Source organism: Eublepharis macularius, chromosome 2 (assembly GCF_028583425.1).
Source record: "Eublepharis macularius isolate TG4126 chromosome 2, MPM_Emac_v1.0, whole genome shotgun sequence".
NCBI lineage: Eukaryota > Metazoa > Chordata > Lepidosauria > Squamata > Eublepharidae > Eublepharis > Eublepharis macularius.
The window spans coordinates 207323693-207347018 of NC_072791.1; the positions used below are offsets into that span (position 1 = coordinate 207323693).

General features: G+C 45.4%; 1 protein-coding gene across 6 annotated transcripts in view; it reads left to right on the forward strand.

Moving 5' to 3' along the window:
• The window catches only part of FN1 (fibronectin 1), an 88285-nt gene that overhangs the window by 55825 nt on the left and 9134 nt on the right, over positions 1-23326 (forward strand). For 3 of the 6 annotated variants that reach the window (XM_054970967.1, XM_054970962.1, XM_054970963.1), the window contains 16 exons: positions 473-655; positions 2279-2368; positions 4850-5119; positions 6250-6366; positions 8095-8259; positions 9007-9162; positions 10108-10221; positions 12651-12920; positions 14690-14877; positions 15386-15473; positions 15743-15919; positions 16857-16946; positions 17154-17333; positions 18224-18313; positions 19626-20098; positions 22323-22461. In XM_054970967.1, coding sequence (XP_054826942.1) covers positions 473-655; positions 2279-2368; positions 4850-5119; positions 6250-6366; positions 8095-8259; positions 9007-9162; positions 10108-10221; positions 12651-12920; positions 14690-14877; positions 15386-15473; positions 15743-15919; positions 16857-16946; positions 17154-17333; positions 18224-18313; positions 19626-20098; positions 22323-22461 — 2790 coding nt within the window. The remainder of the gene's footprint in view (positions 1-472; positions 656-2278; positions 2369-4849; positions 5120-6249; positions 6367-8094; positions 8260-9006; positions 9163-10107; positions 10222-12650; positions 12921-14689; positions 14878-15385; positions 15474-15742; positions 15920-16856; positions 16947-17153; positions 17334-18223; positions 18314-19625; positions 20099-22322; positions 22462-23326) is intronic. The other 3 variants (XM_054970965.1, XM_054970966.1, XM_054970964.1) reach the window with 2 other exon arrangements.

The following is a 23326-nucleotide window of genomic DNA, read 5'->3' on the forward strand; positions in this document are numbered from 1 at the left end:
TCTTGGTCATGCGAAGATTTTAATCGCCCTTTTACTGTGCAAGTAGTTGTAGGGTCTGAGAGACTTCACAGCTACAGGCCACCCTCCCGTATTTGTCTGCATGTTGGTGTTATGGAAGGGGTGACTGTTTTCCCATCTTTGAGATGCTGTAGATCAGCCGATACCTCCCTGCTGACCGGCATGCCAGATTGCTTTGCAAAGACGTGAATGGATTCTTTTTAAAAAAATATATTAGTGCTGTAGACTGTTGTTAGAATCCAAGAAATCTGAGGTGAAGGTACTTGACAGCAGTTCTCCTTGTAGTGGAATGAACCATAGTTTGCTAATATGTTTGCATGGATATGCCTCAGTAGTGGATTTTTATTTATTTATTTATTTTGCATGGTATTGTGTTGTATGTTTCTTGAACTTCTTTCAAATCAAGCTGTGTTCCTTCCGGAAAGAGAACTAAAAAGTTATCCTTTAAACGTAGCGGTCCCTGCTCCCACTGATCTCCGTTTCACTAATGTGAGACCCGATACTATCAGAGTGACTTGGACTCCCCCGACATCCATTGAACTGACCGGTTTCCTAGTGCGTTACTCACCTGTAAAGAACGAAGAGGATGTTGCAGAGCTAAGTATATCACCTTCAGACAATGCTGTGGTTTTAACAGGTAAGGAATCTTGATGTGTTGGTTATTTATGCATGAGATATTTTCTCCACCGTCCTTTGGTTCACTTTAGAATGACTGAAAGTTTGGGAGGTCTGTGAAGGGATGGCGAGCAGGTTTCCTGTTTATTCTCCTCCTGTTCTTGTAATTTCCTGTTGTATATTGTGCAGTCTTCTCCCGTTGTGCTTTCTCGGTTTTCTGCCACTGCCTCTTTTGTCCTGTACCGAGTGATGGATTCCTGCACAGTTCAGAAAGTGCAGTTTTGAGGGCACAGATCCATTCCCTGCTTGCTTCTTGCATCGAGCAACAAATTACATTTTAGACGCTCCACAAAAGCATTTAAAATTTCTGTAACACCAAAATTACAGGAGGCCACTGAATTAGAAACATATATCCAGAGGAGATCCTGGAAAGGATGGCATTTTTCATTATTGTCAAGACACGGTCACTTTATTGAATACCTCCTTGTTCCCCTTGGCATTACAGGTAGTCAGTTTCAGCCTGTTGAACCAGCCCCTGAGATCTTGCCTGATGTGTCAGTTTTAGTTTGCCCCTAGCAGTCTGGGACTCTGTCACATCTTCAAGGAGGACGAAATTTCGTTTCAAGGAAAGGGAAATAACGGGGTGTGAAATAGGCAGAACTGGAACCCATTTCTTACTTTCTGTGAGCTCAGTGGGTAAAAAACAGAGTAAAATAAGGAATGGATGGAACTAGAAATCATGGGGAAATTAGTATATATTGATACTAGTGGAACTGCAGACTGGGTGGGTTTGCTTGCGCCTTAAAAAACAAAGTCGAACCATTTCACAGATTTCATTGTAGGGAAAAGAGAATCAAAACAGTGTAAGAGAAGGGTGGCAGTCTCATAGGATAAGGGAAGAGGGAGAGTCATATGAAAAAACCTCTCATAGGCCAGGATCAGAACAGCCATAAGAGGAGGGTTTGGAGTTGTACTGCCCACGCATCCATTCTCCAGGCCTATATGGGAAGGCACTTTGGAAAGCTGGTGAAATACGTGTAGTGGCAATAGTTTGGGACGACCAAGACTGGCACACATACAAAGTCAACCCTCGTTTTCGGGAGTGTGCTCGAAGTAACTCTTTGGATCTTTTGCCATAGAGAATTATAACTTGGTTACATCTGAAGAGCAAGTCTTGGGTTGCTTGTTCTGTTTACCTGTAAAAATTAAAGATGAGTTTACCCTTTGTGTTTAGGAAATCAGTTGCACCAAAGGCAAGAGCTAATAAGTACATTTTGATAAAAATGCAATTAGTTTAGGCCTCTTCATACAAAAATTAAGAATAAATACAGAAACTACTCCTTTCAACAGAGCTGAAGGGAATTTTTCAAGCTTGAATTAATTACTGTGAGCAAATCTATTAAGATAATCTCCATTGCAAACAGAAAATAAATAAGTGTAAATAGATAACACTAACCATTCAACTGGAATAATATTTAGAAGTCTGTTAAGGCTCTTGTTTTAGAATCAATTACTTGTTAAGCAAAAATAGTTTATTTTGGCTAAAGAACTCTAACAAGTAAGAAGCTCATATTTTCATTCTAGAGTTTGCTTTTAGAGTTTGGCAAATGGGAGATCCTGAATCTTGGCTGGTTTAACTTTCCAGGTCTGTTGCCCGGCACTGTATATTTAATCAAAGTCTACAGTATCTATGAACAACATGAGAGTAAACCTCTGAGTGGAGAGCAGAAAACAGGTAGGTAGAATAACAAACACCGAGAAAGTTTCTGGCTTCCTTTCTTAAGTATCAGGAGAAACCTGTGTTCATTGAACATACTCATTTATTTCATTTATATCCTGCCTTTTCCCCCAATGGGGACCCAAAGCAGCTTATATCATTCTTCATTTTATCCTCACAACATCACTGTGAAGTAGGTTAAGTTGATTGTGCATGACTGGTTCGTGATACTCCGGAAAACTTCCATGGCAGAGTAGGGATTCGAACCTGAGTCTCCCAGCAACTAGTTCAGAACTTTGATCACTATTTCACACTGGCTTTAAAGGTTTTTTTGTTTTGTTTTGGTAATATATTTTGGGTTGGATCCAGACCAGGGCTTTTTTTCAGCTGGAACATGGTGGAAAGGAGTTCCAGAACCTCTTGAAAATGGTCACATGGCTGGTGGCTCCGCCCCCTGATCTCCAGACAGAGGGGAGTTTAGATTGCCCTCTGCACTGAGGGCAATCTAAACTCCCCTCTGTCTGGAGATCAGGGGGCGGGGCCACCAGCCATGTGAGCATTTTTGCCAAGGGCAACCCACTGAGTTCCACCACTTCTTTCCCCAGAAAAAAAGCCCTGATCCAGACTAACATTTCTGTGATTTTCCTGCCTCTCACCTCAGGTGGCAGCCTGAAAATGCCTCCAGAAATCCTGTTCCCAGAAATCTTGTTCTCCCCTGAGAATGAGATTTCAGAAGCCTATTGGGCTGCCATAGGAGAGGGTAGGTGGGAAAACCGAAGTTTGTGAGTGGAAATGCTTGCGCCTGCAGAAATGTGTAGCCTGGATCCAGCCCTTTAGTTCTTTAAAAAAAATGTTTCCCCAGGACAAGATGTTATGCCCTGTCTGTTCCCACGAATTCACGTTTGTCAGTTGTGTCTCATAACCTGGTTCCATATGTTGTTGCCTGGGACCACTAAGTTACTTGGGACTTACTACCCAAAACAGAATCGCTGCTCATATTCCATTGAAAATCGTGTGATATAAATTCATCACAGCTGACTTTTCCACTGGCTAAATTAAAACAAGTCTCAAGTCATAACTGAATGTAGCTGAAATGGGGCAAGAGATTTTGCCTTAAAATTTTATTTCAGATGTGTTTAAAATAGACTTGCTTCCTCAGTGCCAAGTGAACGCACATTCGGCAAGGAGGCAGCGATCCTGCACGAGGCTGTCATTTCACTCTGTCAGAACTCTTCTTGCTTTCTCAAATTATTCTTTTCCCCAAAGGATATGGATTTTATGTTTGAACAGGCACTCCGGTCCTCTCCATATTTCTGCTCGATGCATGATCGTTACTATGTTTGTAAGCAAAATTCTGGCCTTGTGGAAAGAATTCTCTCTAATTTGCCCTTTCTCGGCAAGATGATGGCAGAATAATTCCAGGTCTTCTTCGATGACTCATCTGCTCTAGATCCTTTCCAGTCTGGTTTCGGACCAGGCAGTGGGCCAGAGCTTGCTGTGTTGAACGATGACTCTTTTTTGAATGTAGACAAGAGCTATGTCTCTTCTGTCGTTCTAACTGGATTTATCAGCAGCCTTCGATACTATGGACCACGCTTCTTTATCCTTTCAGGTCCCTCACTTGTTGTTTTCTAATTCTGTAATCCCAGTCCTGTTGCGTTATTTATTGGCGCCAGTGTGGTGTACAGTACAGTCCTAAGAAGAGTTAATCCAGTCTAAGCCCATTGATTTCACTGGTCTTAGACCGGAGTAACTCTGTTTGGGATTGCGCTGGTAGCAGCTAGAGTGTCAAGAGTAGGAACTGGGAGACCCGGTCTGTCACTCTTAGCCTCACCTACTTCACAGAGTGATTCGGAGGGTAAAATGGAGGACCAGAGGAGAGGAAAGCTCTGGGTCCCCACTGGGGAGAGAGGCAAGGAATAAACTGAGTAAATAAATCAAATTGGATATAAGATTAGATACCTTACGCCATCTCATTGTATTTTTTTAGATATTTTGTAATCTGCCTTGTGTCTCAATGAGAAAGATAGGCTATAAGCAAAGTAAACCAATAAGAGCCGGTTTGGTGTAGTGGTTAAGAGCGGCAGGACTCTAATCTGGAGAATCGGGTTTGATTCCCCCCTCCTCGGCTTGAAGCCAGCTGGGTGATCTTGGGTCAGTCACAGCTCTCTCATAGCTCTTTCAGCCTCACTCACCTCACAGGGTGATGGTTGTGAGGATAATGATAATAACATAATTTGTAAACTGCTCTGAGTGGCCATTAAGTTGTCCTGAAGGGCAGTATATAAATCAAATGTTGTTATTAAATGTTATTAATAAATGAATTCAGTTGTCTGATATATAACCTTCATCCTTATATATTCAGAGCTGCATGTTTATGGGACTTGAGTGATCACTAAAATCTTTTAATCATAATTTTATCTATGCCTTTTTTCCCTTTCAAAAGACATTTATTAATGGTTCGCGTGAGGTAAATCTCCATTTTCTTTGTAAAAACAGGGCTTGACTCCCCTACCGGGCTTGACTTTTCTGAAATAACGGCCCATTCTTTCACTGTCCACTGGATTGCCCCTCGTGCCACCATCACTGGCTACAAAATACGCCATCACCTAGAGCAAGGTGGAGGCAGGCCCAAAGAAGTCCGCATTGCACCGTCTCGCAATTCCATCCCTCTTACTGACCTGATTCCGGGGTCCGAGTATGTGGTTAGCATTTCTGCATTCAATGGCAAAGAAGAGAGTTTGCCCCTGACTGGACAGCAGAGTACAGGTAAGAGCTGGATAAATAAAATGTAATAGTTCTTGCTCAAGAGCCCCGTGGCGCACAGTGGTAAGCGGCAGTACTGCAGTCCAAGCTCTGCTCACCACCTGAGTTCGATCCTGGCAGAAGCTGGGTTCAGGTAGCTGGCTCAAGGTTGACTCAGCCTTCCATCCTTCCGAGGTCGGTAGAATGAGTACCCAGTTTCCTGGGGGTAAAGTGTAGATGACTGGGGAAGGCAATGGCAAACCACCCCATGACAAAAAGTCTGCCAAGAAAACGTTGTGGTGCGACGTCCCCCTATGGATCAGTAATGACTCGGTGCTTGCACAGGGGTCTACCTTTACTTTTTTTAGTTCTTGCTCAGGTGGGCTCACATGGCATCATTTCCCAAGACCTGGGAGAGTAGAGCAGAGACAGCTATGCCCTTGCATGTTCATTTATCAGCTAGTTCTGGCCTCGGGGGCCCTGGGTGCTGAATTATGTTTTAGTACCAGACTTGGCAGATGCATGGTGCAGTTGCAACCAACACAGAGGCATGGATATAGGTTTAAATCCAACATATTGTAGTGGACTTACTGGGAAGTCTTGGGCAAGATGATATCTGTGAGGTTAGTTTTCCACCCAGAATGAAGACGCTAATGATCCAGTATGATTCCGGTGAGGTCGAGTAAGACAATACAGTGTCTGTCTTAAGGAACATCATGTTTGCTAAGAAATATAGAAGTGAAAGGTAATGATAAGATAGGGGTAATAATGAGTTTTTCATTTTTCTAAGATGAGTAGAAATAGGAATTCTGTATGTGTTGTTTATTTGAAAATATATACCTTAAACCGTCTCAAATACTCTAACACGTTTAAGTGTTAGAAGACTTTTGTACTTTGATAATCCTCGTAGCACTCAGCTTTGTATTCTTTTTTCTTGTCCATTTTTTCTGTATCCCTCTTTCTGATTTAATTTAAAACAATGATAATTTTTAAAAAGGAACATGATGGGGTAAGATCTTAAACATAGTGCTGTTGGCAAAAAAAAAGGGTCTAAATACTTCACTGTCATTTACGTTATCTATAGCATGGCAGATGAAGTGTAGATCGGGTGAATGTGGGATAGCTTTAAATCTCTTTCAAACTCTCCTGTTTAGTTTCTGATGTTCCAAGAGATCTGCAAGTCACTTCCACCAGCCCGACCAGCCTGGTCATCTCCTGGGATGCTCCTGCTGTTACCGTTCGATACTACAGGATAACATACGGCGAAACAGGTTAGCATTGTATGACATTAATATGTGCCTTTGCAGAAATGCTAGAATTATACAGAGTTCTTGGCAAGATATTAAATCAGGGATTGGAGGAGTTTGTGCTCTGTTGAACAGCGGGATTTGAGTCTAGCTGCACCTTAGAGACCAACAAGATTTCCAGGGTATGAGCTTTTGAGAGCCAAAGCTCCCTTCTTCAGAAGTTCCAACTCTTGAAATCTCATACTTTGAAAACCTTGTAGGATTTCTGAGGTGTCACTGGACTCAAATCCTGCTCTTCTACTGTAGACCAACATGGCTACCCTCCTAAAACTATGCTCTGTTGAATATTTAATGCGACTGTAACCCACGTTTATTGACCAGTGGCATAAAAGTTAGAAGGGAAACCAAGGTTTGGCCCCACGACAGTGAAAGCTCTGTGTGGATCCTAGAGATCTCCTTCTGTCTTGTTAGTAGCGTCCTTTGGGGGCTGAATGCCGAATGAAATGCCTCGTGTCTGAGAGGTTGTTGTCATGCCAGAAAGCCAAAGCGGCATGGAGGTGGGGAAAGCTGAGGGCTCCGTAGGAACTCTGATTGGGCTTTGCACCAGCCCGGCTCAACTACGCCCCTACTTTTGAGGTGGTGCAAGGTAGTTAACTATGCTCAGCAAAATGGTCTGGGGTGTCGATGTTGAACTTGTGCGCTTGGGGTTGTATACCCCTGTGTTAGCCACTTACTTGAGAACAAGATGGACAAAATGGATCCCAGTGCACTGTGGAGCTGAGCCTAAACTACACTTGGAATATATAATTATCATGCAAATATGTGAAATATGTGAGATTTGTGATACCAAATTGCTTAAATTGGTTTTTAAATCACCCCACGTCATCAAAAACTCAGAATTAGTGGGACTGTTTTGTAATGGTTTGTCTGGGCCGTTTCCAGACGGCTTACCTGCCTCTGGAACGTCGCGCCATGTTGTGGGGAAAACGCGAAATATCGCGTTTTCTCACGCGAGTTTTGCATGACGTCGCGCAAATCTCACGCGAGAAAACGCGATATTTCGCCTTTTCCCCCACAACATGGCGCGATGTTCCGGAGGCAGGTAAACCGTCTGGAAATGGCCCTGGCCAGGCCAGGAACCTGAGGGGGGCCAGGGGCAAGATTGCATAGTGCTTCAGCGTCCCGGGTCTGACCCTCATGGCAGTTCTTAAACTGCTAAATTCTCTTCTAAAATGGTGTTGGCAGCTATAGGTTGGAAGTGCGGCCGCCGTAATGTCTCGTACGGCTGCTAGTAACTAGCAGTGCAATCCCAAGTAGAGTTCACCTCCTCCTAAGTTCATTTAAGTCAATGACCTCAGAAGGATATAACTCTGCTTAGGATTGTACGGGGTTTTTATTTTCCAGGACTCTTTGTAGCATGCAGTTTCTCAGTCAACTGTGTAATGCGTGCAGCGGCCTTCAGTATCACTAAACTGATGGGAACAATTACCATCTCCACTGAAAACTGAGCAAAAATAATGAGTATAATGATGAATGTAGATACCACTATTTGGGAAAGCTTCTTAAATGTAGGCAGGGGAATAAGATGCGTACAACTGTTACAGATTCTCTGTCCTGGGGATTTTTAATTTTTTTTTTTAGAAAAGCCTGGCTAGGTGTTTGTTAGGGATACATCACATCTAAGCATCCCACGAGCACCGAGGGCTAGTTGATCCAGTCTCTCATACGCTACATGAATTTCAATGTTCCCAGGAGGCAGTGGCCCTGTCCAGGAGTTCACGGTACCCGGTCACCAGTCCAGGGCGACGATCTCTGGCTTGAAGCCTGGAGCAGAGTACACCATCACTGTCTATGCTGTCACTGGGCGCGGAGACAGCCCTGCCAGCAGCAAGCCAATTGCTGTCAATTACAAGATGGGTAAGTCCCCCCCAAAACAGACCTTTCTGCATCACTGTTATCCAGGGTATTTATTTTGCCTGACTTGTCTCATTACTTTTCCTAGTTTCTTTTATTCTTCTTGTTGTCTTTTAAGGCAGTGCTCCATTTTGCTATTTTGGCTTTTAGAGTTTTAGTTGTTTGCACTCTTTGCTGTTATAATTTTTTTATGTTGCTAGTTTTGTGTATGTGTTTGTTAAATAGAATATATACACTTCAACAAGCAAGATTTTAGGGGGAGAGAGGGGGCACCAGTATTTTAAGTCAGTGCATTCTCTGCCGGAGGCCTTGGAGAAGGGCTGCCAGTGCAAATCATCCTTTGCCAGAGGTTTGGCTCAGGGCCTGTTGCCCCCCCAGGGAGCTTGGTGTGACTTGCAATAGGAGAGCTCTAGTCTCTGTGGGTCTCTCGGTATTGCTTTAAACTCTCTTTATTGCAAATGTAGACAGCTTATTGCTCCTCCTCGAGTCCAATGTGTTACACATCATCCAGACCTGGATTAGCACTTTATATTGGGTAGTATTTGAATTGTTTTAGTGGATCATGCTTTTAGTTGCCTTGAGCCATTTGGGACAGGCAAGCAAATATAATGCTGTATATTGCACATGTCATAAAAATATTACTTAATGGACTTTCTGAAAAGGAATGGATGCCGTATAACCATCCTTGAAGTTGCATGAGGTTTAGAGAGAAGGATTTAGACTGATGCGGCTTTCACTTTCCATGCGCAGAGATTGGCACCCCATCCCAGCTGCAAGTCGTCGATGTTCAGGACAGCAGCATCACTGTCCGGTGGCAGCCTTCCTCTTCCCCAGTCACTGGGTACCGAGTGACAACTGCCCCCAAAGATGGCCATGGTCCCACCAAAACCAAAGTGCTCTCTGCAGGTAAGAGGGCTCGGCTTGGGTTTGGTTGCAGAGGCAGCCAACATTGGTCGTCTCCAGCACCCCTCCCTTGAGATGATTCATCTTGCAGGAAGAAGCAGAAGAAGAAGCAGGACACTTGTCTTGTGTTGGGGCAAAAAAGTCCATTCCCTGGGCTGCTTTTGCTAGATATAGGGGATTGGGGTGGTCACGCCGCCTCCTGGAGGGCTGCTGAGTAGAGTTATAGAACCCCATCAGAGTACTGAGGGTCACCTGGGGGGACAGATTTGGCCCTTGCAAGTTGCCTGGAAATTCTGTGCTTGCTAACTTCCAGTCCTATGGAATACTACATAATGGGTTCCATGCTTAGCACAGGGTGTTATTTGCAGTTTTAGTTTTTTGTTCATTTGCATTTATACTGCTTTCTTTTAACAAGACCCTCAAGACTGTGAAATCACAAAAGCTAGTAACAATAACACACGGAAAGAAATCCAAACAAGGACAAAGGGTCTCAAAGCCCAAGCAGAGCAGAGAAGTACTTCCTCAGTAGCCTCGAAGGCCTGGAGGAGCTCTCTTGGCAGAGACTGGCGCCACCAAGTACTAAAAGTTGACTCTGCCACAGGAACCAGGGGGCTTTGGATTTTGTCTTGCAAGCAGCGGCGCCCCATGCCATTTGCAAAGCATCTCTTGAAATCAGATTGCGTTCTGCCTTCGGGATTTGCTGCTCAAAGACAAACTACTCTTTGCAGTTGTTGTTCATTTGATCCTCCTCTTTGCAAATGGATGCTAAAACCTCCAGTGTACAAAAAACTCTACTGAAACTGTCTTTAGAACTCCGGAGAATTTGTAGGCCTAAATTATTCCAGCATCCAAGTTGCTTTGCTGCAGTGTCGAACACACCTACGCACATGGCCGAACCTCAAGCTGAGGGAGCTATTGAGGCACCTGTCTGTTGGCTTTTTGTTGCAGATCAGACTGAAGTCACAATTGAAGGACTGCAGCCCACCGTTGAGTATGTGGTTAGCGTCTACGCCCAGGGTCATGACGGAGAAAGCCAACCTCTGGTTGAGACAGCTGTGACAAGTATGTTGTTTGCATTTCCTGAATTTCAGAGCAGGAATATGGTATCTCCTTAATCATGAATGGTTTATTGGTTTACTTCATCGGACACGTTTTGCTACCTCTGCACTCTTGAAAGAGCAGAAAATGGCCACATTCTCACTAAGAAATCCCAGAGAGGTTGCCAAAATCCACCCCCCAAGTGCACACATACACATATACACCAAAAGCTAAACTTTAGAGTTTCAATATAAATGGCCAGTGGGAAGAAAAATCTCAATTGCCTTTGGTAAATCGGTGGCTTTGAAAGGGCTTGTTTTCTATGGGAAGGTGGCAAAGGTGATTTGATCCTTGGGCTGGAGAAGATGCTCTGAGTCCTTTGGATTATCATATAATGCTCAGGCTGTTAGCAGCCTGTTGGGAAGGAGAATAGGGAAAGAAGAGGAAAATTAAGCTGCACAACTCAAGGGCAGAAATCCAAAGCTGACCCAGTTTTGGTGCAGTAGAAAAGAGCAAGAGTCCCGTAGCACCTATAAGACTTAACACAATTTGTGGTAGGGTATGAGTGCTTGTGAGTCACAGCTCACTTCTTCAGATACAAGTAACTGCCTGTGTGGAAGTTGTGCGGCCAGTCTTTTTAAGAGCAGACCTAGATACAAGCAGAGGCACAAAAGTTGGCTCTCTCTGCTATGCCAATTGGTCCACCTTTGCCTCGGCAGTAAAAAATTCAAGGGCACAAGGTCTGTATCTACACCAAGAAGAATTTCTTGGGAGCTTAAATGAGCACTTTTTCAGACCGCCGTAGTGCACACTGTGGTAGTGGAATGGGACACCTGTGCACGACTCCCATATCTTCAGCCCACTGTTCCCATTTTGCCTTCTGCTTGGGGTTTCCAAGCACGCAAAATGTAGCCAAGCTGGAGAGCTTTATAAGAGCCTCAGAGGGACACAGCTGGATTAGACCCAAAGTCCCTCCTGTCCAGCAGGGGCAACACAGATTTGTGAGCTTGCTGTCGGGGAATGGGGTGTGTGCTACAGGTCTTCCATTCACCATTTGGCCCTCTGGCATTACTTCTGCATTCCCCTCTGATGGGAAAAGGGCACAGAGTGAGCCCCAGCCATCCCCCACTTCTGCTGCTGTGTAGGGAAATACCATCCGCTGGAAGTTTTACAAAAGAAATCAGGAACTGGAGGAGAAATAGAGCAACCTCAAAGCCCAAATATTACTGTGTAAAACAAATCACCTTTTTAAACCTGGAAGGCATAGAAACACACAGCTAACAGCACCCTGCAATCAATCATGGCAAAGCTGAGCAGCAGCTTGAATCTTGTGACCCAGATCCGTGGGTCATGGAAACCGGCTTGCAGGGCAATCGGAATGCATGTCTGCTCAAAATGAGGGTCTGATGAGGCTTGCTGCCACGTAAGCGTGCACAGCATTGCGGTGGTAGTTTTACTGATGATGTCAGCTGGATTCCTACTGATACCCATTGCCTGAGGTTTGCTTGCAAGAGGTTGAGATACACAGAAACTTTCCCAGAAGTGACTTGCAAAACATCTGTAGGAGACAGAGGCAGATGTGCGAACTGCTTTGGGAGTTCATACATGCCAGAACCACAGTTGGTTATGCAAATTAACCCTTCCAACGAGTGGTTTTCAGGCATGTAGTGACTTACTTTTGTGTTTACGTAGTAACACAAAAAAGAACCATAATTCTGGTTTGCCAAAACAAAAGCCATTTTTAATTTGCGCTTGATATATCCTTATGCATATACTACATGTCGGTAGAAATAATTTTCAAAAGCAATGTTTTGTCAGATAATTTATCGAAACTTTATTTGGGGAAAAGAAAATCGCTGCCCTGAACCCTTTTGCTGCCACTTACAGCCATGCAGTTCTGTGATTATGTTGACTGCTCTTTGGGAAGGAGAAGCACAGCCCCTTTATCAATTGGCTGAGGGATTCTGACAACAAAAATGGCTGCCCACTCGCAGGGAACCTCCTAGAGAGGGGAGATGTATAATCTCAGCCTCTGCCCCTTAAGATTTGAGCTGAGCATTATATCCGAAGGGATCCTGTTTACTGGTTTCTTAGCTGATTCTTTGCCCCTGCCTGACCTATCGCCTGGGCAGCAGCACCAATGAAAAAGCATTATCTGGACTCCCCATGCTTATGTACATGCCAGCCATTCTGCTTCTAGGAAGCATGTGAATTTTTGGGCAAAGCTGGCTTGCAGTGAGTGGTCATGGCACAAACCTAACTGCAAGGCACCCCTGCTGGCATTGCTGTAAATGTCTCCATGAGGCCCCAGGGCAGCTTTAAGAGAAAAAAAAGACTATTTCTGAATATGCAGAAGGAGAAAATTGCTTTGCATGCTCATCACCAAGTGCTTCAATATCTGCTTCCCCCCCTCTTCCTGCCACATAACCTTTCACCGTTAATTTGCCTAACAGACATTGACCGCCCTAGAGGATTAACATTCACCGATGTGGATGTTGATTCCATCAAAGTTGCTTGGGAAAGCCCACAGGGGCAAGTCAGCAGGTACAGGGTGACCTACTCCACCCCGGAGGATGGAATCCTTGAGCTGTTCCCGGCTCCCGATGGTGAAGACGACACTGCGGAGCTGCGTGGCCTCAGGCCGGGCTCCGAGTACACTGTCAGCATCGTAGCCTTGTATGACGATCTGGAGAGCCTGCCTCTGATTGGAACTCAGTCCACAGGTACATGATGCTCCCCGGCCCTGGCTGCTGCCCTTTCCGGGTTCCTCGTCTGGGGGAGACCCAGAGCAAGGCATGTCCTGGGGATTTGCAATAGAAATAGGGGTGTCTTTTGTGTGAAATGGGAACGGTTATCAAGAGTTCCTGTGCAACCCTCTTGAAGGCTTGTTGAGTCTCACGCAGCTCAGAGATAAGCGGCTGCAAGCGGCAGACTTTTTTGTGTGTGTTATTCTTGGTTCTGTTTATTATACACTTCTCATTCAGTTGCAAAATGCTAAATGGTCCCATAAGAATGCTCTATAGTAGGTCTGTCTGTCTGTCTGTCTCTCTCTCTGGCCGTTTCCACACTGCTTCCCTTCCCTCGTAACGACCCGGAACATCGCACAAAACCCGCGGAGGATCACATTTTCTCGCGCGATGTTCCTGGTCGTTCCGAGGGAAGGTAAGCAGTGTGGAAACAGCCGATCTATCAGGACACCTGATCTTTCAAAAAAGGGAAGGGAACAGGTGGGCCTGGTATGCCGACCAAGGTGGCCACTGCAGCTGGGGACTGTTTTCATATTCTTTACACTCATACCATACAACATGGAATCAAGAAATCTGGGCAGGGCTGAGTTCCCTGGGAATTTCTGCTTTTGGAACACCATTTCTAGCGCTCTCTCACTTCCTTGTGAGACAAAAAGAGCTTGACCGTGTTGTTGTGTTGGGTCATAATTTGGATTTATTTTTTTGCGCCTGGTCATTTTCTGCAAGGATTGCTGTTTTTCTGTACTCGGCCCCTGGCAGAAACCCGTCTCCTTGCCGGTGAGGAGGCATGTCTTTTAGAAAGAAGACTGGGCTGGGGAGCCTCTCCTCTCCAGTGTTTCCCCCTCAGACCAGTCTTCTTCCTGCCTCTCATCATGCATGTGAGCGGTTTTGCTGTGGTTCTCCAGATTAAGCCAATCGGGACCGTATTTGTAATGCTGCCTTTTCAGCTCTAGAGAGAAAAAGCCTTCCGTCCTTGCCTTCAAAAAGAGTAAGAGGTTTAAATTAAAGCGAGAACTTCCTGCATTGCAGAATGCGACCCATAGTCACTTGTTTGGCTGTTCAACCCCAGGCCGGGTGGTAGTAACAGGGTAGTAGCGATGATCGCACGTAGGCAGCAGAACCTACCTGGATGTGCACTGGCATTGAAAAGGCACTCCCTTGTTGCTCAGCTCTTAGGAAGACCGGAGTACTTTGTCTGTACGGATACAACGTGCTTTCACATTGGCTGCTGGATACCGATTTGCCCCACTCCCGCAAACAGTCCTTTGTAATGCTCGTAGTGATCAGTTCTGCATTGACAGTTGGCCCTGGCTTTCTTGGGCATCTGCATTCGAAACAGAGATTCCGTCCTTTTGGAACCATCCGTGCTTCTAAAAAGATAATGAAGATAAAGATAACAACTACATTTGACTTATATACCACCCTTTAGGACAACTTAACGTCCACTTAGAGCGGTTTACAAAGCATGTTGTTATTATCCTCGCAACAATCACCCTGTGAGGTGGGTGGGGCTGAGAATGCTCCGGGAAGCTATGACTGACCCAAGATGTTGCAGTTCTTTCCCACCGTTCAAAACCATTTCAGAAAGGTTCTCCAGACAGGAGTGCCCAGAATGACAGGGTAAATGGGCAGCATTTCTTGCATGTTCCTTTTCTTAGAGGGTTCTGCATTTGTTAAAGGGATGATCAGATAGCCTAGGGCTACTCTCAGAGCAGTCCTGATTTTATCCATTCTCAATTTAACAGCAATCCCACCTCCAACAAATCTGAGACTTATACAGTCCGCTCCAACCACCCTGACCGTGACCTGGGTGCCACCAAATGTTCGGCTCACTGGATACCGAATCCGGGTGAATCCCCAGGAGAAGAACGGGCCCATGAAAGAAATCCATGTCTCTCCGGATAGCACCTCTTCTGTTGTCCCTGGACTCATGGTCAGTCTGTCCCTTTTTCTTGGGTTGAATCGGGCGAGGTGGGGGAGAATCTCTTTAAAAGTCTCTGTGGCAGATTCCTACCCTATACAAATTCAGTACACTACTAGACAACGATTTAGGTGATCAGAGTAAACCAGAATGTTTGTCTTCCTATCCTACATGCATCTTTTAAAGAGAGATTTAAATAGTTTGTAGAAAATAAAGAATGATGCATTGGTATAAGATTTGTGCACGTTGCACGTTTTATATGGATTTTGATTATGTTCGTTTGATTACGTTTGTTGCTGAATTGTCCTCTACATTACTTCAGCTTCAGATACAAGAGGAAATTGGGCCTTTGCCTTCTTAGCATATTCTAAAAATCCTCTTGCCGATGTCTGTGCTGAGATGTCAGGGCTTCATACTCTTTAACAGTAGCCAAGATATAAGCAACAAGCAGGCGTAACGAAGTGGCTTATGGCACCTTTTGAAGAATGTAAATTTGATGCTTCCTGATTGTTTCTTCTAGATGTCGACCAAATACGAAGTCAGCGTCTACGCTCTGAAAGACACTTTGACTAGCAGACCAGTCCAGGGTGTCATCACTACCTCAGAGAGTAAGCTATCCTATATCGTAAAATATCCAGGTGTTCCCTGAACCAGGGGTCGGAAAACCTGGGAAGGTGTTATTTTATGGGTCAAACAACAGTGGGCCAAATCCTGAGTTTTATGCAATGGAGATTCCTGGCATAACTGATTGGGTGTCTCTGGAATGGCCTTACCTAGGCAGGAGAATTCATTCTAGCACATTTTGGCAAGTCCTCCAGATGGTTGCTTCTGACCACCTTATGACTGTGGATGAACATTGTCCCTCTTTTCTCTACAGGTGTCACTCCTCCCCGTAGGGCACGTGTGACAGATGTCACAGAGAGAACCATCACCATTGCGTGGCGCACCAAGACCGAGACCATCACCGGTTTCCAGATCGATGCCATCCCTGCGAGTGGTCAGAGCCCAGTTCAAAGGACCATTAGCCCTGATGTGAGATCCTACACCATCACCGGTACGTGAGCTCCCTGGCCGGGAAGTTCTGTCCTGTGTTCAAAATGCTGGGCAGGAAAAGATGCCAACGTGCCACTCCCATTCTGCTCCAGAGAGGTTGGGCCTCAACTGGATTTTTTTGGGTGGGGGAGAATGCATTTTTGATCACGTTTTGGAGAAGGGTACAAATCAAGGGGGGACCATTTGAAGAAAAGCGGCCATTCCAGCGGAAGCGTTCAGAACAGACGATTTTGACATGGAGATTTGTGAGATTCTCCGTCTCCGCAGTGCCTCCCTTGCAAGGTTGCGGGTTACAGAGGAGGGGGCTGCACTGAATGGGGGACTTGTCCAAGGCTGGCTTTTCTGGGCCTTCCTATGGCTCTCTCAATAGGAGGAGCGACAAAGGGGTGACACTTTTCCCTTCTGGGCTCGTAGGGCCTCCTGATCACCACAGACTTTGCAATGCTGGCTTTTCCATTTGTTTCGAACACTCGGTTACCTGGCCTTTGCTTCTTATGGCAACCCTGGAGACACCTCAGGCAGAGACAGTCACCCAGGGAGAGCTTCATGGCTGAGCTGGGATTTGAACCTGGGTTTCCCCAGTCCCATATTCTGACCACACAGCCTCTCGGGACCCATCCTTCTCTCTCTGACTTCCTGTCTGCCGACAGCGAGTTCTCCTTTCTGCCCCAGTGTAGGGTGGCCCCTTCTCGCTTCTGTTGCCCCTGTTGTCTTCTACATGTCCATGATTTGAGCAATGTTTTGAATGGCATCATCCCACATTTCCAGTAGGAAGTGGTGTTGTTCCACACCCCCCCCCCCTGGTTTTTCCAATCCCAACAGAGTGCTTGTAAGTGGATCTGGGGGGACAGGTTAGCTGTTTTAATGGCCTCGAGGCAGGATGCAGTGCCCTTCAGAGGATCAGTTGGCCTCATATTTTATTTCATTTTGCATTGCAGGCCTGCAACCAGGCACTGACTACAAGATTTACATCTATTCCTTGAATGACAACGCTCGCAGCTCCCCCGCAGTGATTGATGCTTCTACCGGTAACGACTCTGAAAAAATACACACACGCTTCTTGACCGAATTAATTGTTTCCTCTCCATTGATTATGTAGATCGTTAATAACATTTTGCAGCCACATTTCACCCTGTGGGAATGAAACAGAATGTTGGCATGCAGTAGCTAGAATGTTCAGAAACCCTCTGGGAAATATGACAGACATTAGTTCAAGTGGTTTTGTTTCTCCTTAGCTATTGACGCACCGTCCAACTTGCGCTTCTTGACAACCACAAGCAACTCCTTGCTGCTCACTTGGCAGCCCCCCCGGGCCAAGATCACAGGATACATCATTAAATATGAGACTTCTGGGGGGCAACCCAAAGAACTTCTCCCTCGCCCTCGTCCTGGCACTACGGAGGCCACAATCACTGGTAGGTACTTCTGGTAAAGAAGCTCATGGGCTTTTGTACAAGCGGTATCTTGTGGCATCTTAAAGACAAACTGATGTAGCAATCTTAGAGGTCTGTTAACAGTTCTTCGTTACGTTGACTAAATGGAACCATCATATTTAGTCCACCACTGACTATCAGTTGCTACATTTCTGGAATTTCCCAGAAGCAACATGGCCACAGCTGCGAAGGAATGCTGAACTACATGGAACATTTGGAGTTTGATCACAAAGCACTTTTATTCATTTATTTAGGAAATGTTTATGCTGCCTCTCTGCAGTCTTGCTCGGGCAGCTTACAAGTAAAAACATCATAAAATCATCATAAATGATAGCTATAAAAACACAGTAAGCCATCTAAACAATCCAGGAACATAAAAACTGCATAAAAATATCAGTAAATATCAGAATGAGACCACAGACCAATTGAACAGAGAAAACACCTTTGTTAAAAGCTTTAGTAAAAATAATTGTGGAGAATGTCCTGAAGAACACTCGGGGATGGTACAGTAACGTGAATGAGTAAAAGGCTTGCTGCAGGTCAAAGGTCAACTTGTCTCTGCCTATGGGTGACCTCAAACAGCAGCTGCCTCAGTCACAACAGTTTGGCCATGGTCCCAGATGACATTGTCCCATCGGCCAGACTAGGAGCAGCCAGCAGTTCTTCTGCCTTCAGATCGCACAGCCATGCACCGGGATCCATCTCTTGGTCGTCCAGGAAGGTGATGCATCCTGAGATCCGGCAGGCAACCTGGCCAAATTCTAGCTGTGTTGTTCCAGACTTGCAAACCTTCTCTTAAGCCGTCAAACCGATTCTGAATATTTTGTAGTTTGGTACCATTTAAAACGGGCTGCTTCTGATCCTCCCATCAGGTCTGGAGCCAGGGATGGAATACACCATCTATATCATTGCTGTGAAGAACAATCAGAAGAGCGAACCGTTGATTGGCAGGACAAGAACAGGTACCTGTTCCAGTAACTTAATCTGGCTGAGCATGGACAGCCGGGGGGACTAATGCTGTGGCAGAGCTTAATTTTAACTTGGGTTTGTGCACAGCATTCTCTTTGTTCTCTTTGTTATTTGAATAGGTTGTTTTAATCAAAATAATCCCTGATTCATCTTAGGGGGCGTTGTTTAGGACAGGTTCATGTTTGAGCTCATGTGTTTGGAAGTGAGGCTGTAGCAGCCCTCTGAATCCACCACAAGCTAAGGGACAATCCTGCCACAGATGAACACAAATAAAAGTCCCCAATGTTTTTAGTTGGCGTTAAGCATGTGCATTTTTACAGTGAAATCAACAGAGCCTGAAAAAAATGCTTCATTGGGTTTGGATCATTTCTTGCTTCTAATGGATTCCTAGGAGGCAGTTTATTTGATGCAAATCAATATTGTCTGTTTTGGGACTATGTTGCTGGTTTATACCCAGCTGAATTTCAGAGGCGGCTGCTTTTTTACAGTCCTCTATGTCACTGATTCCTCTGTTTCATTGTGAAATGGTACATGCACCAATGAAAACAAGCCTTTTCTAGGATAATGTTATCGCAATCAAGAGTCCCCACGTTCATGGATGCGTTCTTACCTCTTTTCCACTTAGCTTCCTTCATGCTTGAAGTGTGTGATCACGCTCAAATTAGAAAACATTCTAGGGATTACCATCCCAGGATAACTGATCTTCTAATAGAGCCAAAGTGTTTCAGCTGGTGATATTTCTCTTCTTCTTGAGCAAAGGACTACAGCTATAAGTATTTCCAAAAATGAGCAGTACGGACATTTTTGCCAGTCGAGTTCCAGAATTTGCATGAGGTTTAGAGGGTGGTAGGAGCAGTAGGAGATCCCATAGTCACATAATTCCTTTGTCTTCAAAGTGGCAGCAACAGATTGTTGGCACAAGGCCCTTCAGAAGCATACTAAAGATAATGCTGCTAGCATTTAATTTAGGGGTGTGCACCCCAAAAATATTCAGGTTTCCCGCTTTGGGTTTACCTGAAGTGGGAAAACAATTCGGGATAACCCAAATCCCGAAGCAGCAAGAAAAATGTTGCTCTTTGTACAAAACTTCCCGAAGCAATACAAATCGCAATGCTGGGGCCAATTTGGGAACCCCAAATCTTTCCAAATCGGGCCCAGAAACCCGAAGCGCACACCCCTGATTTAATTGTTTGAATCAAGCATCGTGTTTTCCAGCACAGCTACCTAGTTTGCCCCATAACAAATGCAGCGCTTGCTGTGGCTTGAAAGCTTGGCTTCATTGCTTCTAACCTCTCTTTGGCTTAGATGTGCTTCCGCACCTGGTTACACACCCGCATCATGGCCAGGGTGGGCCTGAGATCCTGGATGTACCATCTGTTGTAGAGAACACGCCTTACTTCACAGACTCGCATGACAATGGCAATGGTATCCAACTTCCAGGCACTTCCGGTCAGCAGCCCTTACCGAGCAACCAGGGTCAACAAATCTTTGTGGAAGTGTATGGGTCTCGGACGCCCACAAAAACGACTGTAGCGACTCCAGTAAAGCGTAGACCTAGACCAGATGTGGGTGAAGAGCCTGAGCTGGTGAACCAACACCCGATACGTGTCCCAGACCTGGATGAACCTTCGTATCCTCACAGCCTTGTGCCCAGGAATAACCGCACCCGACTCCAGGAGGCCCTTTCTCAGACGACCATCTCTTGGAGGCCCTTAACGGAAAGCTCCGAATACATAATTTCCTGTCACCCTGTTGGAACGGAAGAGGAGCCTTCAGAGGTACTTCCTTCTTTGATTCTAAAGCACCACCCATGCTGAACGAGGGATCCGGGACGTGTTTTTATTACTGGTTTTGCAGCAACAGGGTGTTGTTTTTCCAAGCAGTTTTCAGTCTAAAGTAGACCATGGGTGGAAACCGTGGATGCAGGAGAGGGAGAAGTGAATGTGTGCAGTTGCAGAGACATACTTGAAATAGATTAAAGGGTTGTGAGAAACTGGTGGAGTACATGCCCGGAGAAGGGCAGTCAGGCATAGGAATGTAAAACCATAAAATGTCTTAGTCTGCTACAAGCGAAAGTGCAAATGTACTCGATACTGAAATGAGAGTTGAAAACTGCTGTACCGTACAGTATCTTAGCACATTCCACTTACTCCATGTATGGGTGTTTCATAGAAGTTCTTCAGCTCCCCCTGAAATTTCACAATTTTTCCAACAGGAAAAAAAGTCCTCAGACATTCATGCTCTGTGTTTTCAGCAAATAAAACCTTGTCTTGAATTTCGTCTGTTCCCAAAGGGAAAAAAGAGAGTTTTTGATGCTTTCTCCAATTTCCTATTTTTCCCCTCAGAAGAAACTGGGGGGGGGGGGCGGGCAGGGAGAAACCCTGAGGCTTTCATGCTGTACATTTTGAGTGAACAAAACCTTTTCTTTTTTTAAAAAAAATCCCACTTGTTCAAAAAGAAAAAAAACCAGTTTCATATGTTAGAGTTTTTCTTGGTTGTTCCCCAAATTTTCCTAATTTTTCCATCAGAAAAATCGGGAGGTCCTGGGGGTGCTCCCCCCTCATATTTCTAGACCTTTGCTTCTCTGTTCAGGCACAAGGAAGAATAGGTGACGCTGCAAAACAGGATTGTATATGTTTGTTTTGGTTATATTGTTATTGATATAATTTGGTTAAGTCCCCTCAAGTGTGGTTCTTCCTTCCTTCCTTCTTCCTTCCTTCCTTCCTTCCTTCCTTCCTTCCTTCCTTCCTTTGCATGGAAAGGCATGATACTTATAAATTATCTAAATAAATGTCTTGAGTGATGGGAGAGGTGAATGAGTCTGGCCAGAATTTTGTCAGAGGCAGACCAGAGAGCAGAAGGTTGCAGTAGTCAGTGTGGGAGAAAGGGACCTGAAGTTTTAATTAAGGGGAAAGAGCAGATTGTCTTGTGCTGTACAGAGAGATGTCAACCCTCAGTGGCAGAATTGATGAAGGGAGGAGTTGAGAATGGAGAAGGAGCTGAGCTGGGGAGACGGCTAGCGATGGTGGGCTGTGGGCAGGCCAACAACATGGCGGCGCAACAGCAGCTTTGGAGGCCTCTTTGGGCCAGAGAAGCTTGACCTGGGTTAAGATGAGCAGGAAGAGGAAGGTGTAACGAATTAAAGAGTCCACCCCTGTTTCAAATCAGGTCTGACAGATAAACTTTTTTACTGCACTGGCTTTTCTCTCAATACAACATATTTCTATGGGATCTGTGAGGCCCTTCCTCAGGGGGGCTGCTGTCTGGTTCCCATCCATCATGCTCCATCACCCAGGGCTGCCCAGGCCTCAGACTGGAAGGGCATGAGGTGGGGGGGAGTGGTTTTGTCACCCTTGACTCCTGGGTGCTTCCTTCCCAAGATCCCAGACCCCTTAGTGCCTTGGCCTGGCAATACTTCCTCCTCCCCTGCCTGGTTACTGGAGCCCTGAGTGATTCTGCACACGTTGGATAATGCACTTCCAATCCTCTTTATAGATCATTTGGAATGGATTTTTTTGTGTGCAGAACAAAAAATCCACCTCAAACAGTTGATAAAGTGCATTGAAAGTGCATTATCCAACATGTGCAGAATCATTTTTTATATCCTCCCCTCTGACCCTGATTAGCCCCAGCCCCACCTCCCTGGCCCTGCTCCAGGGTATGTGCCACCGTCAAGACCTATCCCCAGGCTCATACGGCCTCCAAGTTGAGCTTTGGGCTAAGACCCCCTCTCCTGTGCCCTCCAGGCATAACCTGTGCCCTTTCCTACCCTGCCCTGAGTTTCTCTGGTGTGCTTCCATCATTGTTGGGCTGTGAAGAGGCTCGGTGTTTGCTTCAGGGCTGGGTGGAGGTTGCGCTGAGCGGGGCTGGGAGAGGCGCCAGCCAACGACATCCTGCTCCAGAAACGCTTTAAGAGACATAAACCTATTTCAGAACAGGTCATTTTTTCTTTTTTAAAGCAAAAGATAATGTTCCTGTGCTATGCATTTTCTCCAACTGCAGTTCAAAGTTCCTGGTACATCCTCCAGTGCAACTCTCACCGGTCTTACTCGAGGTGCCACCTACAACGTCATAGTGGAGGCAGTTAAAAATCAGAGAAGGCACAAAGTCCTTGAGGAGAAGGTCACCGTGGGTAATGCCAGTAAGTGGAAATGACTCCATGACTTTGGGGGATGACGTCCTCCTTCATTGGTGTATCAAACCTTAGCTTTGTCTCAGGAGGGCAGCAGTGTGGGTCTGCAGTAGAAGACAAGATTCGTGTCCAGTAGCACCTTAAAGACCAGCTACATTTTCAGAGTGTACACTTTTGCAAATCGGAGCTCCTTTTGGTGTCTGAAGAAGGGCGCTCTGATCCTTGAAAGCTTACACCCTGAAAATCTTGTTGGTCACTAAGGTGCCGCTAGACTCAAATCAAGTTTACGAGAGCCACGCTCCCGTTGTTTTTTTGCCCGTTCGTTTACTTCATATGGTCGCCGTAGAAGATCAAGGCTATAATACTACACAGACTGGCACAGGATGGAAGTGGGCAAGCTGAGAGAGTTTGCAGAATTTTTACTGGCAGCCAGGCTGGTTTGAAAGGAAAAGAGGGTACTCATTCAGCCAAGAAAGTGGCTGTAGCGAACACATCCAGATGCCTGCAGCTGTGCACCTGGGGTTCTCTGGCTAGGATTCTGACGCCCGTGGGAGGAAGAACTTTTCTTCCCCAAACTGGTTTAGGGCTGCTTGCCAAGAATAGATGCAAATATTGAACGGAGGTAAAAACAAACAGGAGTCTTGTGGCACATAAAAGATTTAAGGTGCCGCAAGAGACATGTTTGTTTTTGTTGAAACAGACGTACATGGCTATCCCTCTGGAACGGGCGAAGCTTTCTCAATACGACGTAAGAGTTTTCCTTCGTAAGGGTCTTATAAGAGCTATCACCCAATTAAAGAAATTGTCATCTGTTGATGACAATCATTAAGAAATTGACAAAGTAACAGTTCTGAAGGCCAAGTCTTACCTTGTT